At 40.8% G+C, this 23,939-nt stretch overlaps 1 protein-coding gene across 4 annotated transcripts in view; it reads right to left on the bottom strand.

The window, feature by feature from the left end:
* Nucleotides 1–23,939, bottom strand: part of ZNF609 (zinc finger protein 609) — a 209,677-nt gene that overhangs the window by 52,734 nt on the left and 133,004 nt on the right. For all 4 annotated transcript variants that reach the window (XM_061430995.1, XM_061430994.1, XM_061430993.1 and 1 more), the window contains one exon: nt 10,852–11,077. In XM_061430995.1, coding sequence (XP_061286979.1) covers nt 10,852–11,077 — 226 coding nt within the window. The remainder of the gene's footprint in view (nt 1–10,851; nt 11,078–23,939) is intronic.

Here is a 23,939-nt window from a genome sequence, read left to right on the forward strand (position 1 = left end):
CAGACACTTTGGGAAATTGGCAACATCTATTAAAACTGATCATATGTTTACCTTATGACCTAGGAATTTCATTCCTAAATATATACAGAATAGAAATGTGTACATATATTCCCCCAAAAGACATGTACAAAAATTTTCACAGCAACACTTTTCATAATAGCTCCAAACTGAAAACAACCCAATGTCCGTCAACAACTGAGTAAATAAGTAGTGTTATATTCACACTATATTCACGAAATACTGTTAAAAAAAAGAGAGAGAGAGAGAATAAACAAAGTACAACTACATGCAACAACATGATGAATTTCACTGGCATAATGCTGAACAGCTACAAGGATATACAAACACACAAGTAAGTACATATTCTATTTAGGTTCAAAATGGGTAACACTATCTTGAAAACTCAAGGACCTGTATAATACTTTTATTTATATTATTGTTGAATAAGATCTATTAACATAAAAACAAAGACTTGGGGTTTGTGACTCCTGTAGGTCAGTGCCAGGATCAGCTGGAATGCAGACTAATTTTACCCTTTAGGCAGTCTGTCCAGCCTCCAGTGTGGCAGACCAGTCTGGAATCTAAAGCAGCAGCATGTGAGGGTGGGGGTGGGGTTCCCACTTTCTTTCTCCATATTGATACTTGATTTTGGTAGATTTAAAAAATACAACAATTCAAAGGAACACAGTAAAAGCTAAAAAGCAGAGGCGAGTTTGCTAAATGGGAAGATGCACTGTGTTCCAAGTGTACTGAATGAAATAGGAAAAATTTCAAAAGATGGGAATAATCAGAGTCAAATAAGGAGAAAGCAGGTTGTTCACTGAATTAGTTCAGGGTTAAAACTTTCATTTGATTATGAACTCAATGGGGGTAGAAAATTATTTGATAGCAGTCTTTCAGGCTTTTTCGAGACATCCTTAAGAGAAAATAGAGTACAACTTGTGGGAGGGGAACTGCTCAATTTCTCACCATAGCCTTTTTGTCATAGATCTTGTTGCTATGGAGAAGGCCATGAAGGCAGCAACTGAGGGAAATAAAGGATCTGGCAGCAGTAAGCACAGGGACAGTGGTTTAAACAGAAATTCCTTATGTAATTAGCAAGTAGCAGTGCCTATAAATGACACACTTTCCATTTTTTCTTAACCCCTAACCCTCTAAAAGTACATGGGCCTGGCTTGCCACTATAATTTCAGAGGAGCCTAAATGGGCCTAACAAAGCCCAAGCCTGGCAGACAAAACACATGGCCATTTAGCAGGGCTGCCTCATGCCAGGGGGAAGCATCTACCTACCTACCCTATCCTGGGGAAATTATCTCCAGCTGCCTAAATTACAAAGTTGATGCCCTATGATTTCTTTGTTCTGAAAAGCCTAAGGGAGATGGGATAATGAAGTAGCAGAAGAGGTAGAGAACAGCCTCTCGTTTCACAGAGTAGTCAAGAGACAGAGAGGGGGTGCGAGGCGAGAGAGAGAAAGAATATGAGAATCTCACTGGTGTCATTAAGAGGCAGCAGCAGCGACCTGCAAGCAAAGCTCTGTCTAAACTGGTCTGAAACTACTGCTGTGGGAGAAAAAGGCTAGTTGCCAAGTTTGTTAACAGCTTCTGCCCATCATAGTTACAGCGGCTTTAACAATCAGGGCAGGGCCAGGACCTGTTTTGAGCAGCACTGTTAGCACTGAAACAGGAGGGTACAACGACATCTTCAGCAGATCTCGCCACAACCAATGATGAACAAAGACAATCCCTCTTCTGTTCCACACAAATGATCAGAGAATCATAAATATCAGAACAGAAAGGACCACAGAGCTATGCAGTCCACCCTCTTCATTTTACAAATGAGCAAACTAAATCCCAGACCAGTTAAATAACCTCATCAACAGGACAAGAAAATGTGAAGGTCTCTAACAGGGTCCTTCTCCCTTGGAATCATACGTCAAAGCTGAATTAGCTGGGGACAGTGATCAGCCCCCCACTTTAGACCAGAACTGTATTTACTGCCTAGGTATCACTTACCAAGGTTTACACAGAAGTATCAGGAACTAAACTGTTAAAGGATAGCATTAGTAACAACATGGGTCTTTTTTTCAGCCCATCTGAGAAGCTTTTGTTACTGAAATATCAAAAGAATCTCATTTGAAATAACTCTTACCTATCTGGCAAGCCCAAATCCTGGCCACCTTGTTGCCTGATTGTCCTTTGCTGGCGGGCAGGGAGGAGGTAGGTAAGAGTGCACAAAAGAATCTCTCTGTTTGGAGATAAGTTTATTTTGCAATTTGCAAAATGCAACTCAAAAAATAGTCTGTAACTGAAATTTTTCCTTAGGGCTTTGGGATTCAAATACATGACAGTGGACAGATAACATGATCCATCAGGGTGTACAAACATGTAATTGCCCTAAAGCATCCCCTAGGAGTAAACTGCTAGGTGGGAAGAATGTGCTGGCTGTTGCTTTGCTGTATAGGAGGCGCTGGGAGAAAGTTAAGTATTGATTTCCCTAATGTTTCCTTTGTGTGTCTGCTGTTGCCATGTGGTGGTCTGTTGCTATGAAGATCTGTGGTGCCAGACAATGGCTGCTAGACTCTTTATGACTGTGCTATGGGTACAGCTGATTCTGCAGGAGTCAGGCTGGTAAGCAACTGGCTAAGCAGTGGAGAAACCCCAGTCACTGTGAACCATCTCTCTCTAGGTAAGTGCTGCCTGAGGCGAGGCTGAAGGTGAAAGAGTATTAATCAAGCTAAGGAAAAAGAACAATCAGAGGCGATTTTGAGACCCATCTTAACTTTTCAGCGTGCTTGTGCTTAGTCTCTCAGTCGTGTCCAACTCTCTGTGACCCCATGGACTGTAGCCACCAGGCTCCTCTTTCCATGGGGATTCTCCGGGTAAGAATACTGGAGTGGATTGCCATGCCCTCCTCCAGGGGATCTTCCTAACCCAGGGATCGAACCCAGGTCTCCTTCATTGCAGGCGAATTCTTTATCATCTGGACTACCAGAGAAGCCCAAGAATGCTGGAGTGGGTAGCCGTCCCCACAGGGCATCTTTCTGACCCAAGAATCGAACCAGCGTCTCCTGCATTGCAGGCAGATTCTTTATCAGCTGAGCTATCAGGGAAGCCCCAACTTTTCAGTACAAATATCTAAAATTAGATTATTTCACAGTTCACATACATACTTTCTTATATCAGAATCACAGAGTAACCAAGGGTAACTATCAAGGTTATCATCTTCATGCAAGATTAATGGACAGCCTCTTCGTTTTAGTGAGAACAACAAAGACCCACAGCTGGGATATGTAAGCAGATGAGGATAAAGAAGCGCTGAAGCAGGTTCTCAGCGGAGCTACCACAGGCAAACTAACTTCCTGCTAAGCAAAACCACTGCCTACTACTCTGATAATGAGAAAACTTCGGCCCACAGACCGAAGTACAGGGCTCAACCACAGAGTCTGAAGCAGGGCCAATTGTTCTGCTAGGTAACAGGGGCCACAGTACACAGAAATCACCCGGGGTCTTGGAGATGTCACCTATTTACCTGCCCTCATCCTCCTCCATAGATAACCTTTCTTTCCATCTCAGAGCACATATACACTTTCAGAATATTTGTAATTTAAAGACCACCTAGCCCCCATGATGTTCAATATGGTAAACCACTAGCTATAAAGAATATTTAAATTTAATAAAAATTAAAATTCAGTTCCTCAGTTCAGTGAGCCACATTTCAGGTGCTCAAATATCATGTGTCACTAGACTATCATTTTGGAGAGTCTCTTTCCTCCACAAAAAGTTCTACTGGACAGGACAGATCTAGCCCAAGGTCCCATAAATTAGAAATCTCATGCCAGGAGAAGTTCAGAGACTTATCCACGATCACACTGCTTGCTAACTGTATAATCTGTTCTGGAATCCAACTCTCCAGACTCTAGTTCAGAGGTATTTGTTCTGTACTACTATGCCTTTAGAGCACTATTATTCCTTGGAACAACTCACCTTAAACAGCTGCAGACACTCTTAGCTGCTGGACTAAAAATATATACCCTGATGTGGAGCTGGGGATGCGCAGCCTTTTCATATTTGTGCGCATGGATGACAAAACCTTTTCCAATCACAAAAATCGAGAACTTTCTCCTACCCACCAAATCATTAAGCTAGAATTCAGCTTTGGAAGACAGGCCAAGCTTATCATAGACCTTTTCATACCCTCTGACATACCATGGATTTGTATTCCTTCCTACTTCAAAACTGTGGTCTTAGGGCTTCCCTGGTGGTCCAGTGGTTAAAATCCACCTTGCAACGCAGGGGACATGGGTTCAATCCCTGGTCCAGGAAGACCCAACATGCCTTGGAGCAACTGAGCCCTCATACTCCAACTACTGAGCCCACAGGCTTAGAGCCTGTGCTTGACAGTAAGAGAAGGCACCACAGCGAGAAGCCTGCACACTGCAACAAAGAGCAACAACCCCCCCCCCGCCCCCCGCCATGCTGCAGTTGCTTTTAAGTCAATCTTAGAAAAGTATACCCCATTAAAAAAAATTGGTCTTACAGCATTACAACTTCTGTCTTTCCAATTTCAGAGATGTTTTAAGCAGGTTTTCTACATGGAATGGGAGGATGAACCTAGATAGATTATCAAAACTTTTTTTTTTTACCAGCAGAATCCTCTTCAAATATAGTTTTTCAAAGGAGTTTAACACATAAATCATCCAAAAGTAGAATGGCTCTGGGTTGCATCTGGTTGGGTAGCAGAGGTGGAGCTGGAGCCTGCCCACTCAACACCTCTCACCCCTTATGACTGCTTCTGAGGTTCCTCCATGCTCATGTTGCTCAGAGAATAACTTCAAACCATTTCCTCTGAAAATGTCTGAAGGTTCTATCTCTGACTTTTATAATCTCAAAAGACTGAAGGTGGAAGTCACTGTTTTTTTTTTTTTTAAAGAAAGTATTCAATACCTTACAAAATCCCTCATTATTTTTGATCAATACATAGCAAATGAGCCCGAGAGAGGCTAATAAAAAATTACCATTTTTACCTACATGCCTAGAACATATGGGTACAAGCACAATTTTATTAATCAAATATTTACTGATTATTTTACTTTTTGTGTAAAGACTGAATTAGTTCTTGGGAGAAATAAAATGATACATAAAATGTGGTTTCTGGTTTCAACCATCTTATAATTTAATAAAGGAGAAAAGATACAAAGGAATTGTGGGTGGCATATATTCATGTCACTGTAGTCCTAGAAGAGAAAGAGGATGGTGCAGAATAAATGTATGAAGAAGTAAAGGTCAGACCCCCAAAATTTGGAAAAAGAAATTCACAGACTTAAGTGAACTCCGAAACAGGATAAGCCCAAAGAAGTCCATGTTAGACACATCACACGTCATGATCAAAATGCTGAAAATGACAGAAAAGCTTTGAAAGCAACCAGGGGAAAATAACATATTACTTACAGGGGAACAACTTAAATACATTTAAAAGTGTATTTCTCAGAAACCATGATAGCCAAAAGGAAGTAAAACACTTTTAAAGTGCTAAAAGAAATGTAAACCTAGATTTCTATATAAGAAAAAAATTTTTTAGGAATAAAAGTGAAATAAAGGCATTCTCTGAGAATTAATAGGCAGTGAACCTACTCTAAAAGAATTAATAAAGGAGAATCTTCAGACAGAATGCAAACAACAGAGGGGACTCAGAACATTAGCAATGGAGGAAGAACAACAGAAATGTGAAGTGTCTGGGTAAACATAATAAACTAGTTTCTTGAATTCTTTAAAGTATAAAGGATGACTGAAAGGGAAAAAAATTTAAGTGGTCTGATGGGGTTTTCAGTGTATTAGATGTAATACATAAAACCAGGGGTTTGTAAACTTTTTCAAAAGCTTGACAAAAGGAAATGGATTAGGTGGGAGGCAGATGCTGTTTTACGTTTCTCCTTTGTTTCCAAGCCTGAAGAGTATATGTGATAGCTAGAGCTACATTAGCAATTTCACAATAAGTAAGTAACTTGAAGGAGCCTGGAACACTGATTACACTGAAGCCATCATACCAGCCTTAGATTGCCTACCTTTAGAATTTTCATACATTTACACCATTTTCTGTTTCTAGCAGCCAAACTTCATTCTTAACTCAATGTTTCAACTTTCCCCACTGTGGCACACACAGTAAATGAAAAAACACACTCTGGATAAAGCTGCTTGTCTGGAGGAAAAGGGACGTGGCGGGCACCAGCTGCCACAGGTCCCACCCTAGAGCACACTGAAACAGAAATGGCCAATACGTCAGCATCCTAAAACCCATCAGGAGTTTCCACCTAATGAGTAAAAGGAGGAAGAGGGACTGACACAAGAGAAGCAGAATGACCAATTTAGAAAGAAACATGGGAATCTGGGGAAGTTCCATATTACAAAAGGAAGAGAGGTGAGTTCAGAGAATGAATAAATAGCAGAGCTTCTAAAAGCCTAGGAAGAGCAGAGAGAAAGACCTAGGAAGAGACGACCTTTGGAAAGCAGATGATCACTGGTATGAGAAATGTTTCAGACAAACGGTAGCAGAAGAAATCTGACGGCAAGATACATGATAAAGGGCAGGTAAAAAGAGACTGAAAACAGCAATAGCAAGAAGTGAAGAAAAGGGGAGAGGTCAGTAGTTCAAAGGGGTAGCAATGATGAGGAAAATATTTTCACTATAAGGAAGTATTGAAGAGGAAAAGAGCTTAAACAGAAGTGGAAAGCATGAAGATGAAGAAAAAAGTAGATAAAATTCAAGGTGTCAAGTCAAAGAATCTTTGGAATAAGAGATAAAGGAAGTAACAGCATAAGAAAAATACACTTTAATAAAGAGGAGGGAAGCTAGAGAACTTAGGTGGGTGGCTTTGATCTTAGTTATTTAAGAGCACAAGGAGAGAATGAATTGGACTGATGAAATCTTGAGAATGAAGTAAGTCCTGTGGAATGCAAATGTAATAGAGAGATGAAGGGATTGCCAAGCAGCACTGCAAGCTCATTTTATGTCAGCCAGCATAAACTTGCATCAAAAACAGCTCAGTTTTGTGAATTCTTTCATTGTCAGTCTAGGATTGGGGCTGAAAAATGGGAGGTGGAGATTTCCTGAATTTGAGACTGGCAAGATAAGCAGATTAATTTTCTGTTCTATATAAACAAGTGTATAATAAAATTTCATCAATGGTATTAATATTTTTCAGTCTTCACTCTCATGATTGACATATGAAACCATTCATTTTCAAGATGCCATAGTCAACTAGTATTGAATCCATGCTGATTTCAAGGTTTAAAGCCATAAATTATAGTAACAAGCTTGGATATGTCCTTATTGGTCATCCAATTCCACTATACTTAAGATATGAGGTAACTAAGGTCCAAAGAAGTTAAGAAACTTGTCCAAGGTCACAACAACAGTGGCAGAAACATAGAGGTCTCCTGATTTTCACTCCAGGGCTCTTTCCAGTATATCACAAATTTGTCTAGAAAGCACATTTGCCAAAGTAAAATATATCACTAGTGATGGCCTTCGACCTAGTGCTGCAGTTTAGAAAGGAGAATCTGTAGCACTTTCTGGAATTCTTATCTAATAAGTCAGCTCTGCCTTTCTTTAAAATACCATAGAAGCCAGTAAGCAATTTTGCCTCAACAGAAGTATATGGTCTTATACACTGAGGTTTCTTATACATTGTTTCCAGGACCGTGGATTAAGGTAACATTTGTGAACCAGAAATAGACTTGGGACCTGTTATTTTGATTTGAAGTAAGGTAGGACAAGGTGAAATCAGGGAGAAGCAGACCTCTGCATAAATGCTAAGAATACATCTCAAAAAACCAAAGGAAGACAACACAGTCCAGGTTATACCTGGGTCTTCTTAATAGTCCTAAAGTTGAGCCTAGTTAAGGAGGATCTTTGTAGATGCTGACTGAATTACGAACAACCTAAAAAGAGATGAGATCTGCAGGAATTTCAAAATGCCTCCAAGGTAAGGTTTATAGTGAGAAATAGGAAAGAAAGAAGCAACAATGCAGAACAGGTAAGCAAAGAAATCAGGAAGAACTCAGGCCATGACCCCTACACCTGTTCTCTGCAAGGGGGCTCAGTTCTACAGGGAGCGCAGGACCCTCCATTCCCCTCGGAGCCCAAACATTTATAGTTTCTCTCTAAGGCAGAAGGGCTTTTCAGTTTGAAGACAGCAGTCTGCTGGGCAAAGAGACAGAAAGTATAAAAAACTGGGGTAGCAGACAAGAAACCTACACGGCAGGACTTTTTTTTTTAAAGTATATATATATAGTTCTTACTATATATATATATATACTGGAAACGAACTCAGTATACTAGGTCTTCTAGATTTGCCAAGAATGACCCTTGCAGGAAATCTCTGTTATCTAAAGATGAAAAGGAATGTGAACCAGCTCTGATCCCAATTCAGACCTTTGTCAACAAACAGTACAGGTGAAGGCCCTCTGGGACGGCCAGAAAGCAGAGTACAGTGTGTCACTCGAGAACAGTTCTCTTTCCCTTGGGATGAAAGAAAAAGAAGAGAAGAATAAGCCCTGAAACACAATATGTTAAGTGGGGAAAAATACAGTATTAAAAGTAAGAGAACTAACATCTTACAGGTTTAAATAAATTAGAATGATCTTAAACTTGGTGAAAATAATATTTATTCTGAGTTTCAGAGAAGGTATAGAATTCTGGAAAGTATCTAGTACATATATCCTAACATAGATCCAGAAATGACAATGAGATGGTATAAGCATCCTTTCATTCAAATAAATATTTGTGAGAGCCTGGCACAGGTGCCAGGCATTAAGTATTGGGGATATAATAGTGAGAAAAAAACAGTTCCTGAGCTCACAGAACTTTTAGAACACTGGAAGAAATAGACATTAATAGAAAAATGCTGGGATTTCCCTGGCGGTCCAGTGGCTAAGACTCCCGTGCTGCCAGTGCAAGGGACCTGGGTTCGATCCCTGCTCAGGTAACTAGATCCCACATGCTGCAAGACCTGGCACAGCCAAATAAATAATATGTTTTAAAAACAGAAAAATGTAATTATACACAATATTACAAATTGTGGCAAGTGCTGTGAAAGTACACAGGGTGCACTGAAAGTGTGTAACAGGGGAACTTGCTAATAGGCTGCCAGTGACAGCCAGAGAGTCTTTCATAACAAACAATTAAAAAAAAATCTATGCTAACATCCCCCTAGTAGGGAGGGAGAACAAGAATCCCCAGATAAAAAGGTAACCATTGTTCTCAGGAGAGGGAAAAGGTTATTAGCTTCGTTCTCACAGCTTTTATCAGGTTTACATACAGGAAAAGTATATTGCCCTTGGAGAAAATCACTACTATAAAGATGGGTGGAATACAGTAAATTGGCAAGAGATTGATGTTTTTTATCTTCAATATACTGAAGTAATAGGCCCTGAAGTTTGCTTGGTGGCACAGAGCTGTGATCTGGATATGTTTGTAATTCCAACAGACTCTGGCTGTTCAGACACGTGGCCATAGGCAGACGACATTTTTAAAATCAGAGATAGCCACTTGTGATTTCCAGACTGTAGACTGTATACACACTTACAGTGTCAACCTCTAGGTCAACCTCTCTCTTCACAGTTTCTAACACAATGGGATTATTTTCTTCTTCTTTTTGCATTATGGTCTCAGACACACAATAAAACCTCATCAGCAATGTTATTCTGAAAGCTGAAACTTTACTATATTGCTAACAACAAGAGAGCCAGTAACACAGAATTTTTAACCTGTATCACATCAGTGCCTACTGCATGGAAAACTGAATCACAACAAAATATTTAGAGAAACAGAATTTTTTTTTTTTTACTGGAATGATTAAAATGAAATGCCTGAATTTCCATGGGCAGACTGACAAGATAGCTTATGATAATCAGAGATAATTAGCTGTGCTCCTCTGGGCTTCTAAACTCCTCAGAGTGGTGATGCTTTGAAAGCCTGGTTACTGATGCAAAGACCTGATGGGACTCTGAGGCCCAGCCTCTCTAACCACACATTCTTCGACAAGGACTTGGATTCTTTATAAAAAGAATGTATACTGAAATCAAATTGCCATAGATGGTACCAAGGGGATCTAAAATATCTGGTTAAGTCCCTTTGCACCCCTAATTTTTCAGGTTAACAAACTTTCAAAACAGAAGAGATTCTGTTGTCAGGGACAAGCGGAACATCCAAGCAGCAGCACCCTACAGTGAGCCAACTGCTTGCTGAAAGCCTGAAAACAAGACCATGTAAACAGTTCCCTATTGCCTGGGCCTATAAAATTTGTACTAAGTGACAGATGCATAAAGTGGTGTGGGTGGCTGGGCAATGAGGCGACTAGTAGGAAGGAGCTGGCTGTGCCTCCAGGTGTTAAAAAAGGCAAGACTTGCATATTCAATGAGTCAATACTAAGTCAAGACTGACTGTTTTCCATTTCCTTGACTCCCACAGCTGCCCTTTTATTACTTTTTCTCTTCAAGCCTGACCCAAAAGTTCATGTATATTCAAATTCTCCCATATAAAATGATAAGAGAGGGAAACAGTATAGATACAGTTTGAGTTATATGGCCAGCACCTATCAAACGACTGCTTAAGTACCAGGGCCAACACTGTTGAATGGCTATGAAGGGGAGATAATTAATTTAAAAAAACTGGCAATCTCCAGAAGCTAAGCAATTTTACAGAGAAGTTTGCTATAATCCTCTGGGTAGGCATCACCAAGCAAACGATGGTCATATGAGACTCCCAATAAATACTTGGTATTATTTACAACCATCAGTCCTTGATGACAGAAGCAGGTTGAGAAGGTACAGGAAAGCCACATGTAGTACTTACCGTCTTCGGTTTCCTGCCACACGATGCCCTCGAGGTTGACACTTGTCCCAGGTTCGCAGGGGCCCAGGCACTCAGGCTCTGTGGCCAGAGCCACATCACATGTGTTGACCCCAACAGATCGGGTGCGCACCATGATCTGCTCACAGGGGGATGAGATGTCGTTACTGACCACTGGCACCAAAAGGTGCAGTGGCAGCACTGCCGGTGTGGAGACAGGGGACTCCATCTGTGGGGAGAGAGAGCAGCAGATGAGCTGCAAGGAGAGCATTCACAGGAAACAGCTTCTCTGCATTTAATCTAGTCCTACATCCTTTCCTGCCAGAAAGCAGAGGGCGTTAAGTATAAGACTTTAGTCCTTATTTTCAAGTTCTAGCTCATGATACCACTATAAATCCGAGTGCACCCTGGGCTAGGAGAAGCTTTATTTCTTATTAACAGCCCTCCTCATAAACTGTGCCTGGCTAAAAGTGTATTAAAAAAATTGTCTCTCTTAAAAATCTGCTGAAAGAGAATCAGGGCCAGACTTCAACAGCAAGAGAAGACAGCACACAGACTGATGAGAAAGAAAGGTTCAGCTTCTGAGGCATGTACTACTGCCACTCTGCTTCTCTGCAACCTATCATTCAACAAATAATACATTAACCAGGTATAAAGTCCAAGAATACATACAGGGATAAAGAGATGGAGAAATATCCAGATCCTAGGAATGCCACTCCAGGAAGACTGGAGCTTTAGTTCATCTTTGGGTAGAAGGAAATGTACTTAAAAGTTACAGGAGGGCTGATGGGGGTTTCTAACCCATAGAGATTATAACAGCGATAGGTTAATGACAATGATAACGATAATGACAGGTTAATGACAATTCACATTTCAGAGTGTGAATCTGACATCAGATGAGCAGAGAAGAAACAGGAGGTACTGTTACTACCCAGAAGCCAATCCACAGCAGTCTGCACATGAAGCTGAATACACACACATACATAAGAGTAGTCAAACACAAGAACCAGCAGTCTGGGACTTCATGGGTTCGATCCCTGGTCCTGGAAAATCACACATGTTGTGGGGCAACTAAGCCCGTGTGCCCCAACTACTGAAACTTGGGCACCCTAGAGCCCATGTTTTGCAACAAGAGAAGCTACCGCAACGAGAAGTTGATGCACAACAACTAGGGAGTAACCCCTGCTCCCCGCAACTAGAGAGAGCCTGCCTGTGGCAACGAGACCCAGCATAGCCCCCACCTCAGGAGAACCAGCAATCTCTACCACCGAAACTAGACCCTCTCACAAGAATGCAGTTTTACTTAGATTCCAAGAAGAAATTAACACATCTAGAGTTAAAAGTTGTAACAAAGAGCAATAATCCCTTAATTCTTTAAACACTAGCATTTATCAGGTTGACAAAGTACCAATTCTGAGTTAATAGTGCCCACATCCTAACTAGCAGATTCCCTGGTGTCTCCACCAGTGTCTCCCTGGTGGCTCAGAGGGTAAAGTGTCTGCCTGCAACGCAGGAGACTGGGTTCGATCCCTGGGTCAGGAAGATCCTCTGGAGAAGGAAATGGCAACCCACTCCAGTACACTTGCCTGGAAAATCCCATGGACAGAGAAGCCTGGTAGACTACAGTCCATGGGATCGCAAAGAGTCGGATATGACTGAGCGACATCACTTTCACTTTCACATCCTAACTAAACGGTGTCTGGCACATGCAAAGGCACTCAGTACACACTGACTGATCCTTTCTAAAGATTATGTATGATACCAATCAGAAGACCTAAAAAAGAGGAGTCAAATATTGGGACACTCTTTCCCTTTTGAAAGACCAGGTTGACTATACTCCTTCAGCAGGCCCACGTTCAGAGTGAGGCGCCCATGTGCCCATTATCAAAGCTGCTGCACAGTTCTGCGCCAGGACTTTGGTCCTGAAGTAGTTTACTGCATGACCACCACTCTACCTATAATCCATCTCCCTCATTTTAAACACAAACATGCACACACAAACATCTTCCTGGCCTCAAACACTACCCTGGAAGCCAAGGTCTGGGTATTGAATCCATTCTCTATAAGTAGCTCTGACTTCTTGGCTTGAAAATCAAGTGATATTTGCAGAGTATCACTATCAGAGTCCACAGAATGCTAGAACACTGGTTCTGATTAATTCTGGTCCCTGAATAGCTGCCAAAACATTATCCTTATCTGTTTGTGGTTACACACATCCACCCTGTACTTTCCTAACTCCACCCTTTTCATTAAATGAAAGTGGAAGCCTGTCCAGTGAATCTTCTGCATAATGATAAATGCCAAGAGGCATTTTTGGTCTTTTGTACTCCTGAAAATCAGGCATTTATAATTCAATTTGACAAACTTCTTGGGATGTGTTAGATCCCTGAAAAACTCTTTAAAATTTCTAAGCACAGATTTGAAGGTAAGAACAACAGAAAAAATAAACTGGATTTCCTACTACTCCTGTGTAGTGCTAGACTCTGGGTCTAATCATTAAGCCCTCTCAGGAATGCTTTTAGATGATGGTTCATTAACCCTTTGGAAAGAAAGTTTCCTAGAGATTTCACCCATGAGAATTATCAGAAAGGGAAATTAGAGAGTATTCAGATCATCTTTACTCTTAGCCTCGCCTGTTTCTCGGATCTTTCTCTTGGGGAAGAACTGAGATAGAAGTAACTTCAGAGTTAGTTAATATGTGCATTTCCTTTGCTTAGAATTTGTCCCCTTTTCTACACCTTTCTTCTACTAGCAAGAGAAATTCCTGCAAAGTCCTCTTTCTTGAACAAAGAAATCGGCCTAAACCTTCTAGGTCACTCCTGTGAACTTTCTGACTGCCTGGCTTGAGCAAGAGAGCTATTGCCAACCTGTCCCATCGCTGAGGCAGCAATCCAAATCAGAGAAGGAAGTCCCCAGGGAGTCACCTACACACACTCTGCCATCAAGAGAGCTCTTTTCCAGAAGTGGTTTCATTTCCTGTTAATTTATTCAGTACTGCTGGGAGGCCAGGGAAAAGATAAGCTACTGACATTCTGGACAAAGCTAAGCTCCCAATTCTATACTGACAGATTCAGAAAACAACATCTAAGATGTAAGCACAAAACACCACTGTTGTATTCAAGCAGCTGGTTAAATTAAACCCTAAATATCTGAAGAGAAGAAACTTAGCTGAACTGATCACTAAGAATAACAGAATTAATACATGAGGAGCTGATTAATGTGTGTGTGCACGTCAAACTACTCCTAATAATCGCAGTTATTAGTAAGTTACTAAGTAGAGCTCAGCATCTGTTTGTGTGAGGATGACTTTACTTAACTATTTGATTAGTTAAACAGGATTTCTGGGAATGAGGAGAAGGGAGAACATGCACCTTTGGATTTGGAACTACTGTTCAATTTCCTTCTACTTTGCAACAGAAATCTAAGGAGAAATCACAGAGCAGCACAATAATGTTTAATTACAGCTCTAGCTCTGCTAATTACTGTTTGGTCACATCTATAATCTACATTAAGCCATAGTGCATAATAAGCAGCTCTGTGATATTCATCTAATAAACTAGGTGACTTTGTGGGATTTCAAATTCTACTTCTCATTGGAACAAACATAGCTTCATTTATCACTCTCCAGGAGAGGACAGAAATCAAAAAAGGACTCATTTTGCCACCTTTCCTGTATACCTAGGATGCAAAAAGCAGGGATTGTCAAAAGACTGATGCCAGCAGGGAAAATAAGGAATAAAAATAGGAAAAGTTAGGGTCACTGAATACCTTCACAACTATGACAACAGTAAACGTTGGCCAATCAGATTCTGAAATGCTAAGAAGTGCCACCGTGGCTCCAGGGGCTCACTGACACGGGAAGGTAAACAACACAACGAAAGAGAAACCTGAAGAGACAGAAAACGTAAAGATGGAGATCTCTGAAGTTTCCTAGTATTTCGTGTCCTTTATCTTTTAATGATACTTCTTTTCAATTCACCTTTAGATATTAGCCTAATAGCACCTATTAGGGATCTGAGTGCTGATAGGCAGGTGACACAGAAATGAGGACTGGGAGAATAAAGAAAGGCCAGAGCCATTAATTGCCCTGCAAGAAGTGATTATATACTGACTTGAGCTGCCTCCCACACTTGAGAGGCACTAATGGAGGAAAAGGCTGCAACATAATTTTAGGGGTAGAAAATGAAGCGAAAAAGTATTTGGGACAGACTCTCTCCTTCACAAATATGAGTCTGATAGCATTACCTTCACACTCAAAAGGCAGAAAGGAAGCTGGTTCTACTGATAACTTCAGTAGCTCTCAGAAACTCCCTTTTATCCAAGAATGAAAGATTATTGGGGATGATGGTTAGATGAGTGTTCAGATTAATCAGAAAAGATTGTGCAGAAAGTAGAATGTCATTAAATATACTAAATACTATATTAATAAGATCACTGAAGTAGGAAATGGCAACCCACTTCAGTATTCTTGATGGGAAAATTCAATGGACAGAGGAGCCTGGTAGGCTACATATACATACAGTCCATGGGGTTGCAAACAGTTGGACACAACTCGGCACGCATGCACACACACACATTAATAAAATCAGTCCTCTTTCTTCAATAATTCCAAAGGTTCTTCAAGATTTTATAGTGACTTGACATTAGTAATACTAACAGTAATGTATGTTCTTGATTCATGGACAAATGTAAGTACTCACCCTGATACAGTACAGCAAACCTGATTTGCTCATAAGGCCATCTTGATGGCTCAGATGGTAAAGGATCTGCCTGTAATGCTGGAGTCTTGGGTTCAATTCCTGGGTTGGGAAGATTCCCTGGAGAAGGGAATGGCTACCCACTCCAGTATTCTTCCTGGAGAATTTCAAGGACAGAGGAGCCTGGCGGGCTACAGTCCAAGGGTCACAAGAGTCGGGCATGACTGAGTGACTAACATACATTATTAAAAAAACCAAGTAATTAAAAATATCCCATTTATCAGTTTATTGTGTTATTTATATTTCTCTCAAGTTAAATATTCATTGGAAGGACTGATGCTGAAGCTCCAATACTTTTTTTGCCACCTGATGCAAAGAGCCAACTCATTGAGAAAAAAGACTCTGATGCCAGGAAAGATTGAGGGCATCAGAAGGGTACAACAGAGGATGAGATGGTTGGATGGCATCACTGAATCAATGGACATGAGTTTGAACAAACTCCTGGAGATAGTGAAGGATAGGGGAGACTGGTGTCTGCAGTCCATGGGGCTGCAAAGAGTTGGACGTGACTTGGTGACTGAACAGCAACAACAAATTAAAACACAGGGGGAAAAAATTCTCAAATTATTTGAATTGCCTTCTATTGATTGGCAATTTGAGATAAAATAAGTTTACTGTATTTTTTTTGTTTTTGTTTTAAATTTAGGGCTGGAACTTCAGTGATGGCCCAGCGGATAAGAATCCTTCTGCCAAAGCAGGGGACCAGGATTTGATTCCTGGTCCAGGAAGATTCCAAATACAGTGGAGCAACTAAGCCCACAGGCCACAAGTACTGAAGCCTGCAAGCTCTAGGGACCACAAGTCACAGCTACCGAGCCTATGTGCTGAGACTACTGAAGCCCATGTGCCCTGAAGCCTACTGAGCCTATGTGCTGAGACTACTGAAGCCCATGTGCCCTGAAGCCTACTGAGCCTATGTGCTGAGACTACTGAAGCCCATGTGCCCTGAAGCCTACCGAGCTTATGTGCTGAGACTACTGAAGCCCATGTGCCCCGAAGCCTGTGCTCTGCAACAAGAAGCCACTGCAGCCCCTGCTCGCCACAACTAAGAAAGCCTGTGCAAAGCTCTGAAGACCCATGCAGCCAAAGATAAATAAATAAATGTATTTAAAAAAAATATGGGGGGCTTCCCTGGTGGTCCAGTGATTAGGAATTTGCCTTGCAATGCAGCAGATGCTGGTTCAATCCCTGGTTGGGGAACTAAGACTTCACATGCCTCAAGCAACTAAGCCCACGCACTCCAGAGCCCACGCACCACAACTAGAGTCTGTGCTTCACAACAAAAGATCCTGCACAACATAACAGAGATCCCATGTGCTGCAACTAAGACCTGACATGGCCAAATAAATAAGTATTTTTAAAAATTTAGAATTTTTTTTCTTATTCTGAAGGATCCTTATTGCTAGAGGCTGGTGGTGGAAATCATGGAATAACTGAAGATGAAGGCAGAAGTCCAAATTCTTCCTCTCCATGAAGCTCTTCTCAGGACACAACAGAACATTCCTTGTAAATCCCAAAACAGCTTAAGGTTTAACTATTAGTGAAGGAGAAAATAGCCCCTTTCAAACATTAAGTATCTTTCCAAGTATCTCTCCGAGTAAAGGAAAGAAGGAAGGGAGGGAAGAAGGAAGAGAGAAAAGAAGGAAGGAAGGAAGGAAGGGGCGAGGGGGGAAGGGGAGGGGAAAGGAAGGCAGAGTGGGGAGAAAGAGGTTTGCTGGTTTCCTGAACCTCCAGATTTCACGTGGGTTGCTTTGAAGAATTTTACTGTAACTCTGGTTAACTTCAGAACATTTTGAAGCACAAGACAAGGAGAAAAAAGAGCAAAAGCTGTGGTAGTTGGCATCACTGCCAAACATCAAATAGCTCTTAGAAGCTACATATTCTATTATTCATAGAAGACTTACTTTCGCATTCAATTTTAACCAGTCAGCACCTGGTCAAGGTCAGCAGTGAAGGCTGTTCCAATGTGCACTAGAAAATGCAAGTGCAGTCAACACATAATTTGAAGACTACAGATTAGCCATAGGGAATTCTCCTGTGATGATTCCTGTAGAGAGACTCTCAGGCTCAGACCCTAAAGACCTCTAGTGAAGAGGAGGAGATATCAGATCAAACGATCCTAATATTCAAGCCTTTCTAAAACTCCCAATGTGTGGGACTGAATAAATTATGCTGGGAATTGAACAAAGGAAAAAAAATGTTATAAGCAAAACCAACACACAACACAAATCATATGGCAGTGTCCAATGCAGTGGCAAAGGCTTTTGCTGAATGCAGCGTCTCTTTTGCTCTTCCAAGTCTTCTCACTGCAATCTCCTGCCTGCTTGAATTCACCTATTTTCCTTCAGCACAGCTATCCCCTGTGATGAGTTACCACAGGGACCCAAGAACTACCTCTGAAACTGACTACAGTTTTTTTCCCACAGAAGGTTGATGATCCCTGCCCTTCCATTCCTATAATGTTCCAAGGGAAGCACTAGAATTGGCTCTCAAGAATAAAGGATTGTATAAAAATTCATCCTTTGGCTACAACTACTTCCCTTCCTGAACACGTCTTACCTCCTTTTACCTACTTATTTCCTAAAAAGTCACGGCTGGAACGTGTCTTTTCTACTCCATTCTCTTCCCGCTTAAGTAAACACAACAGAAAGCTAAACCTTTCTCTGAATCATTCAGAATCACAGATGTCAAAGAAGAGTCTCAACTTATCCTCTAATATGGATAGACAAATTGTACTAAAGAACCTAATTATCGTCTGCATCGACAGTCCCATGAGCATTTTAACTGAGACATCACAAACCACACTGCGCTCTGCAGTAGCTTGGGAAGGCGAAATGGGAAGGACTCTCTCTGCTTTAAGCCAGCTGTTTCTAAACTTCTGGTCTTAGGAAACCTTTACAGATTTTAAAATTGAGAACCTTACACGGCTTTTATCTCTGCTGGCTATATCTATTGATATTTACTGTGTTAGAAATTAAAACGGAAAGATTTCAGTTCTTGACTGCGTGGCAGATACCCTGACTAGACATGTGATGACACTGCACAGAACTAAACACACTCACACACGACACGAGTACAAGTAAGACGGGGAAAATTTGAACACGATAGGTGGACTGCAGCAATGTCAACATCCCTATTGTGGCCTGGTTCTATAGTTTTGCAAGGAGTTACCATTGGGGAAAACTAGGTAAAAGTTACACAAGATCTCTATGAATTGTTTATTATAACTACAATTATCTCAAAATAAAAAGATTAATAAAAAGCTGAGAATCCCAAAGAGCTTTTATTTACTGGGGTGGGGGGATCAGTCTCTCTAGTGCCTATGTGTCTCAAATTGCTAAGGATAAGACGTCTCTGAGGGGCTTCCCTGGTGGCTCAATGGTAAAGAATCTGCCTGCCAATGCAGGAAACATGAGTTTGATCCCAGGTCCAAGATCACCCCACATGCTGCAGAGCAACTAAGCCCGTGCCCCACAGCTGCGCCTGTGCTGTGAGGTGCACCGCAGTGCACTACACACACAGTTCTGTGCCTTATCTCTAATGGAACAAAAATGTAGGTAACTGTTTTAAGCTATAAATGCTCATTTTCCTAAAAGACTGGATGAAATCTCAGCTCTGTAAAAACATGGAGGTATACCTGTACTTCCTATGGTCACTGTAGCAATCAACTGAATATAAAGTTTAGTATACAGTGTATAGTGCCCAAGACACAGTAAATGTTCTAACTATATAGGATAGGTTCTCCATAAGTTATGGAAGTGTGAAAGTGTTACTCGCTTAGTCATGTCCAACTCTTTGCGATCCCATGGACTGTAGCCCACCAGGCTCCTCTGTCCATAGAATTCTCCAGGCAAGAATACTGCAGTGGGGGGCCCTTCCCTTCTCCAAGGAATCTTCCCGACTCAGGGATCAAACCTGGGTCTCCTGAATTGGCAGGAGGATTCTTTACCATTGGAGCAACCAGGGAATCCCTCTACAGGTTATAGAGATTCTTTTTCCCTCTGGTCCCTTAAGCTGGAAGGACTAATTAAACCTGGAGCTGCTAGTAGCCATTTTTCCTTAATACTTCAAAAAGGCTTGTCTGAGAATAAAGCCAATTTAGGAGAAAGTAGAACAGAGAGATGAGCAAAGGTAGAATCCCAGTGACACTATTTGAACCCCTGTCAGAAACTAAAAAACTCCACTGGTGAGAACGTATAAATCCCTTGTTTGCTTGAACTAGCTTGAGCCAGGTTTCCAACACAACTGAAAAAGTCTTGACCACAATATATCACCCACAAATTTATATATATACTCTCTATTTATTCACAAGTTATAATGAAAATGCTGAACAAGACTAGACCAAAGGCAGAGTCTTGTGGTATACCACCTTTATCCGAGGGAACATCCAGTGACCAATACTCTTTAAATTTGGAGCTTTTCAGCCAACTATAAAGTCACCCAACTGTATCACCATCCTGTCCACTGTTTCACTGACATGTCATCAACATATCATAAAAGGCTTTTTCAAATATCTTGAAGAAATCAAGGCACTCCAATCTACCCATCCAAGAACTCTTTTGGGAAAAGAAAGTTTAGAGTGCTATGTTTTAGAACTTAACTTGGCTTCTAATAAGCATTATTATTATTTTTTTTCCAGATTCCTCTCTTCGTTCAGAAACGGTAAATACTTACTACAATCTAAGCATTATATTATGGCAAGTGATTAATCTTAATATGATTTCTATCCCTAGGTCCAGACAGGCAAACAAATGTGAACAGGTAATTAAAGAAATATAAAGGATGCAAAAAGAGGTAAGCACAGAAGTGGCTAATCACTTCTGTACACCTGGGAGAGAAGCAGGTGATATTTCAGCTGAGTTTTAGGAGCAAGTTCAAGGAAGAAAAATTAGGTTATTTTAGTTAGATGCAATACCAAAGACGTGGTTAGAGAGGGAACTACAATAGTTCGGCAAGAAGGGAATGGTGGAAGTGGTGGGAAATTACATGTCATGTTAAAAAGTCACTGTGGGGTTTTAAGCGTGAAAGTGATACAATCCAATGTTGCTGTTGCTGTTGTTCAGTCGCTTAGTTGTGTCCAACTCTTTGCAACACTATGGACTGCAGCATGCCAGGGTCCCTTGTCCTTAACGGTCTCCCAGAGTTTGCTCAAATTCATGTCCATTGAGTCAGTGATGCTATCTAACCATCTCATCCTCTGGCACCCCTTTCTCCTTTTGCCTTCAGTCTTTTCCACCATCAGGGTCTTTTCCAAAGAGCTGGCTCTTAGGATGAGGTGGCCAAAATATTGGAGCTTCAGCTTCAGCATCAGTCCTTCCAAAGAATATTCAGGGTAGATTTCCTTTAAGATTAACTGGTTTGATCTTGCAGTCCAAGGGACTCTCAAGAGACTTCCCGAGCACTACAATTTGAAAGCATCAATTCTTCAACACTCAGCTTTCTCTATGGTCCAACTCTCACATCCATACATGACTACTGGAAAAACCATAGCTTTGACTATACAAACTTTTGTCAGCAAAGTGATGTCTCTGCTTTTTAATACTCTCCCTAGGTTTGTCATACCTTTCTTTCCCAGGAGCAAGTGTCTTTTAATTTCATGGATGCAGTCACTATCTGCAATGATTTTGAAGCCCAAGAAGATAAAATCTGTCACTGTTTCCATTTTTTTCCCATCTATTTGTCATGAAGAGATGGCACCAGATGCCATGATCTTAGTTTTCTGAATGTTGAGTTTTAAGCCAGGTTTTTCACTCTCCTCTTTCACCCTCATCAAGAAGCTCTTCAGTTCCTCTTCACTTTCTGCCATTAGAGTGGTATCATCTGCATACCTGAGGTTGTTGATATTTCTCCTGGCAATCTTGATTCTGGCTTGTGATTCATCCAGCCTGGCATATTGCATGATGTACCCTGAACAGAAGTTAAATAAGCAGGGTGACAGTATACAGCCTGATGTACTCCTTTCCCTATCTTGAACCAGTCAGTTGGTTCCATATAAGGTTCTATTGCTTCTTGACCCACACACAGGCTTCTCAGGAGACAAGTAAGGCGGTCTGGTATTTCCATGTCTTTAAAATTTTTCCAGTTTGTTGTGATCCACATAGCCAGAAGCTTTAGCATAGTCAATGAAGCAGAACAGGTGTTTTTCTGGAATTCCCTTGCCTTCTCTATGATCCAATGAATGCTGGCAATTTGATCTCTGGTTTTTCTGCCTTTTCTAAAGTCAGCTTGTACATCTGCAAGTTCTCAGTTCATGGACTGATGAAGTTTAGCTTGAAGGATTTTGAGCATACCCTTACTAGCATGTGAAATGAGATATGGTCCAATAAGCTTTTGTAAATGGTTACCTTGGCTTTGAGGGAGATTAATAAGAAGGAAGGATACCAGTTAGAAACCAACTATAGTAAACCAAATAAGATATAATGATGGCTTGAACCAAGACAGTAATAGCTGTCATGGAAAGAAAGGAATGAGTTAGAGGTAGAATTAATACGACTTGGTGAGTGACTCAGTATCAGAGAAGTAAAGAAAAATCTGGGCTGACTTCAAGGTTTCTGGTGCCATTTTCTCTGGACAAGAAGAGACAGAAGAAAACAATAGCAATGAATGACAGAACCAGAAAACAAGTTAAACTTTGCATATGAGCTTTAAGTAGATAGCTGGATATACAGAACTGGAACTCAGGAGAAAGGTCAGGGCATGAGCTCGCTTGGATAAGATACCTTAGGGATAGAGGATAGAAAAGAAAAAACAAAAAGAAGAAAGCTGGGGAAAGAAAGTAAGGATGATCAACATTAGAGGCTTAAATCCATGAAGAAAGGACTACAAAGAAGCTTAAAACAGTAAAAATCATAGTAATAGAAGCACAGAAGGTTAGATCACATTGGGTGAAGGGAAGCGTGGACAAGTGAAGGAAAGATTATCAGCACTTATCTAACTGTGCGCCATGAGTTCTACATAGGGTATCTTGTGAATCTCCTATACCCTTATGAAGTAGATGATTGCTTTGTTTGATAGAAAAGAAACAAAGCCTGGGCTTCCCTGGTGCCTTGGTGGCTCAGTGGTAACGAATGCACCTGCCAAAGCAGGAAACAAGGGTTCTATCCCTGATCTGGGAAGATCTCACATGCAGCAGAACAAGTAAGCCCGTGAGCCACAACTATTGAGTCTGTGCTCTAGAGCCTGGGAGCTGCAATTACTGAGCCCACAGGCCGCAACTACTGAAGCCCGTGTGCCCTAGAGCCCCCGCTCCGCAAAAAGAGAAGCCACAATGAGAAGCCCACACACTGCAACCAGAGAGCGGGCTCCACTTGCTGCAACTAGAAAAAAGCCCGTGTGGCAACAAAGACCCAGCAGAGCCAAAAATAAATAATAAAATTCGTTTTAAAATAAATAAATAATTTTTTTTTAAAAGAAGAGAAAATAAAGTCCCATGAAGGGTAATTGATTTGTCCATAATGACCCAGTTACCAAGTACCAGGGTCAGGATTTGAACCAAAGTATGTCCGACTCCCTAGCTTTTGCTCTTTTTCATGACGCAATGCTACTCCAAAGCAGCTTTGGCATGACCAGGAAGAAGAGTGAATGTCAATAGTTCACAAACTATCTGTTTAACATTTTGTTCTAGGATTTCGCTGAAGATTAGTGTTAAATTTGATGGCCTACCATTTTGAAAATGTGGACATTTGCCTGTCTGCAGTCTTATGGTTCTCTCCGATTTACCAGGATTCCTTGGACAAAAGGATCTTTGACTACGTGTGCAAACTCTTTCAAAATTTTACAGTGTGATTAATTTGGATTTAGACGTTTGAACTCTGTCAAAAATTGAGGTGCTCTGTCAGAAAAGAAAGATTGTACTTGCTGTTTAGTATTTGGTAAAGCAAACTCATCTTTTGTAAAAAGAACAAAGGTTGTTCAAGAGTTTTTAATCTGTCTTTGAGATCTGGATTTGTACAGTTGTTTTGGTAAATCCTTAGTTTTATACAACAAATTTTTGCTTCAAGTTGCACCATAACGGCTCTAATTTTTCAGTACAAATAACCTCTTGAAGTGGAAATGAAATACCTATCATAATGCAGTTAAGCCTTGCTAAACTATATTTTACTTTTCAACAATTACTTAGCTTAGCTCCTCTAATACAGAGCAACAAAAATGAAAATACCAAATAACAACAGTGTATGAAATTTAGAATTTTGTACAACATACTTAGGATACAGGGCTCACAAAATCTTATAGAAACTGAGAGGGGCAATTCATCTTTCAAGGGACAGAAAAGTTAAATTTTCTAAGCATCATAACTTACAAAGGCATTAGAGCATTCAATACTGGAAAGAACTC

Source organism: Bos javanicus, chromosome 10 (assembly GCF_032452875.1).
Source record: "Bos javanicus breed banteng chromosome 10, ARS-OSU_banteng_1.0, whole genome shotgun sequence".
In the NCBI taxonomy this organism is placed as follows: domain Eukaryota; kingdom Metazoa; phylum Chordata; class Mammalia; order Artiodactyla; family Bovidae; genus Bos; species Bos javanicus.